Source organism: Bison bison, unplaced genomic scaffold (assembly GCF_000754665.1).
Source record: "Bison bison bison isolate TAMUID 2011002044 unplaced genomic scaffold, Bison_UMD1.0 scf7180017858660, whole genome shotgun sequence".
In the NCBI taxonomy this organism is placed as follows: Eukaryota; Metazoa; Chordata; class Mammalia; order Artiodactyla; family Bovidae; genus Bison; species Bison bison.
Window position 1 is genome coordinate 2,299 of NW_011489232.1, and position 3,109 is coordinate 5,407.

At 39.2% G+C, this 3,109-nt stretch overlaps 1 protein-coding gene across 1 annotated transcript; it reads right to left on the reverse strand.

Annotated features, from left to right (window-relative positions):
- Positions 1-1,854: 1,854 nt before the first annotated feature.
- On the reverse strand, positions 1,855-2,796 carry LOC104979993 (olfactory receptor 51V1-like). Its single transcript, XM_010828530.1, has one exon. It carries the CDS (start codon positions 2,794-2,796, stop codon positions 1,855-1,857), a length of 942 nt encoding a protein of 313 aa, XP_010826832.1.
- Positions 2,797-3,109: the final 313 nt, after the last annotated feature.

The following is a 3,109-nucleotide window of genomic DNA, read 5'->3' on the forward strand; positions in this document are numbered from 1 at the left end:
TTATTCAGAATTCATTTATTCATTTGTTTTTTAAATAAAACTTGTATCGACAGTACCCGCTGACTCATGGCTAACTGTAGTATTGAGGATGATGTGTGGCAGAACCAATACAATATTGTAAAGTAAAAAAAAAAAAAAGGAGAAAACTCAATCTCTTAAAAAATAAAATAAAATATAAGATAATCACTAAAAATGATGAATTCATCAAATCACCATGATGTACATTTTAAATATCTTAAAATGCAATGCCATACAGAAATCCTAATGGTAGCTAGCTGGAAGCATCTTTTCAGCACAGGGAACTCAGCTCAGTGACCTACAATGACCTTGAGGGGTGAGACAGAGGCTTAAGATGGAGGGATATATGTATACTTATAACTGATTCATGTTGTTGAATAGCACAAACCAAGACAACATTGAAAAGCAGTTATCTTCCAATAAAATTTTTAAATAATTTTTTTTAATTTCAAAAATAAAACCACTTACTAACTTTCATAAAGAAAGCTGAGTGCTGAAGAATTAATGCTTTTGAACTGTGGTGTTGGAGAAGACTCTTGAGAGTCCCTTGGACTGCAAGGAGATCCAACCAGTCCATCCTAAAGGAAATCAGTCCTGAATATTCATTGGAAGGACTGATGTTGAAGCTGAAACTCCAATACTTTGGCCACATGATGTGAAGAGCTGACTCATTTGAAAAGACCCTGATGCTGGCAAAGATTCAAGACAGGAGGAAAAGGCAATGACAGAGGATAAGATGGTTGGATGACATCACCGAATCAATGGACATGAGTTTGAGTAAACTCCAGGAGTTGGTGATGGACAGGGAAGCCTGGCATGCTGCAGTCCATGGGGCCACAAAGAGTCAGACACGACTAAGTGACTGAACTGAACTGAACCAGCTTTCAAAAAAATATTTAGTAAAAATGTAGAATGAAGTGTATTCATGCAATAATGTCATCTTAAGAGCATAGAGATAGATTAAGAAGACAATCTTTGCAATAGAGAAATTATCAATTTTCTTGTCAAAATTCCTTCAATAGACTTCCATAAGGTCACTAATGGGGAAAAATAACTAGATAAAAGGGAAGGTTCTGCATCAGTTTCAGATGATATTTACATCACCACTAGAAATGAGGGAAACCCAATCTCACTGCATCATATGTTTTGACATGCTGCTGCTGCTAAGTCACTTCAGCTGTGTCCGACTCTGTGTGACCCTATAGATGGCAGCCCACCAGGCTCCGCTGTCCCTGGGATTCTCCAGACAAGAGCACTGGAGTGGGTTGCCATTTCCTTCTCCAAAGCATGAAAGTGAAAGTGAAGTCGTTCAGTTGTGTCCAACTCTTAGCGACCCCATGGACCGCAACCCACCAGGCACCTCTGTCCATGGGATTTTCCAGGCAAGAGTATTGCAGTGGGTTGCCATTGCCTTCTCTGGTTTTGACATGAACATTACATAAAAGTCTAAACCATAGATGTATTTTCAAAATTTTAGTTAATTAGAAATAGGTCTAGATGATTAACATATTGATGAATTTGGGGTAACACAATTTTTATATGATAATCATGCTTAAAGAATATGTCCATAAAATGTAGAGACATTCATTGTCATGTTTATAAGAACTATGATTACTCTACAGCAAATTTCAGAAGACTGTCATGGAATGTAGATTAGAAAAACTCAATTCTCACCTTTATGATTAGCAAGACATGTAAGTTCTTTATATTCAAGCCCTCATAAAAGAACAAAAAGTTATAGAAAATAATATTCAAAGTGTAAATGGTTGCACAAATAGGAACTAGCATATTGTGTTGTCATTATAGTATTCTTACTGATAAAAACAAAGAATTGTACTACATTTTCAGAGAAAACCACTTCTTCATCCTGCTTCGAATCTGTTGGGTCTTTACACTATAGATTATTGGATTCATCATGGGAGGAAAGAGAATATAGATGTTGCCCATAAGGACATGAACCAAAGGTGAGAGATGCTTTCCAAAGCGGTGTACCATAGTGAGACCAATGATGGGAATGTAGAAAACCAGAACTGCACAGAGGTGGGAGACACAGGTCTCCAGAGCCTTGAGCCTCTCTTTTCGAGATGCAATCGCCAGCACTGTATGCAAGATGAAAACATAGGAGATGAGAATAAGGACAGCATCCAACAACAAGGTACAAACCACCAGAGCCAGGGCATAGAAGCTATTGAAGCGAATGTCAGAGCAGGCCAGCCGGAGTAGATCCTGGTGCAGGCAGAAGGAATGAGAGAGAATGTGGGGTCTGCAGTAAGGAAAGAACTTCAAACAGATGATGACAGGAAGAATAGACAAAGAGCTTCTTGTCAAAATGGTCACCATGAAGTAAATGATCCTGCTATTAGTCAGAATGGATGTATATCTCAGAGGATTGCAAATTGCTATAAAGCGATCAAAAGCCATGGCAAGAAGGACTCCAGACTCCATGAAAGATAGTCCATGAACAAAATAAGTCTGCGAAATGCAGGCATCTAGACCAATCTCCTGGCTGAGCCCCCACATAGTCCCCAGCACCGTGTATACTGTGGACAACCCCATGAACAGGTCAGTGAGGGCCAGCATGGCCAGGAAGTAGAACACGGGCTCACGCAGGCTCCGCTCAGTATGAACCACATGCAGCACCAGGCAGTTTCCCAGGAAAACCACAGCATAGATCAAGGAAAAAGGAACTGAAAACCAGGGATAGTATTGTTCTAGGCCAGGGAACCCCGTGAGAATGAATATCGAAGAGTTGATATTGGAAGCAGAAGAAGCAGACATGAATATTTGAAAAATAATTTCCAAGTTAAAATAAATATTTATTCACATTTTTGTTTAAACTGTCTGCTGCCTATAAGAATAGTCAGATATAACACAGCCTCTTGGATTATCACCCAGGGAAAGCTGATTGTAGAATCCCAGGGAGTGTCAACTCTATTAGAAGTTACAGCACAAGATGACTTCATAGGGAACCACCTTGGTATTAGTCTCAGAAGTTAGAGAAGATAATCAAGATCCTGATAATTTTAGGCAGAGTGAGTCATAAACTTCATTCCCTTTCAGTCTCTGAGAGACTAGCAGCATACAAGCCAGA

Bases quoted from the DNA above. Each gene is read 5' to 3' on its own strand.
- LOC104979993 (XM_010828530.1), bottom strand. From the start codon at position 2,796: ATGTCTGCTTCTTCTGCTTCCAATATCAACTCTTCGATATTCATTCTC.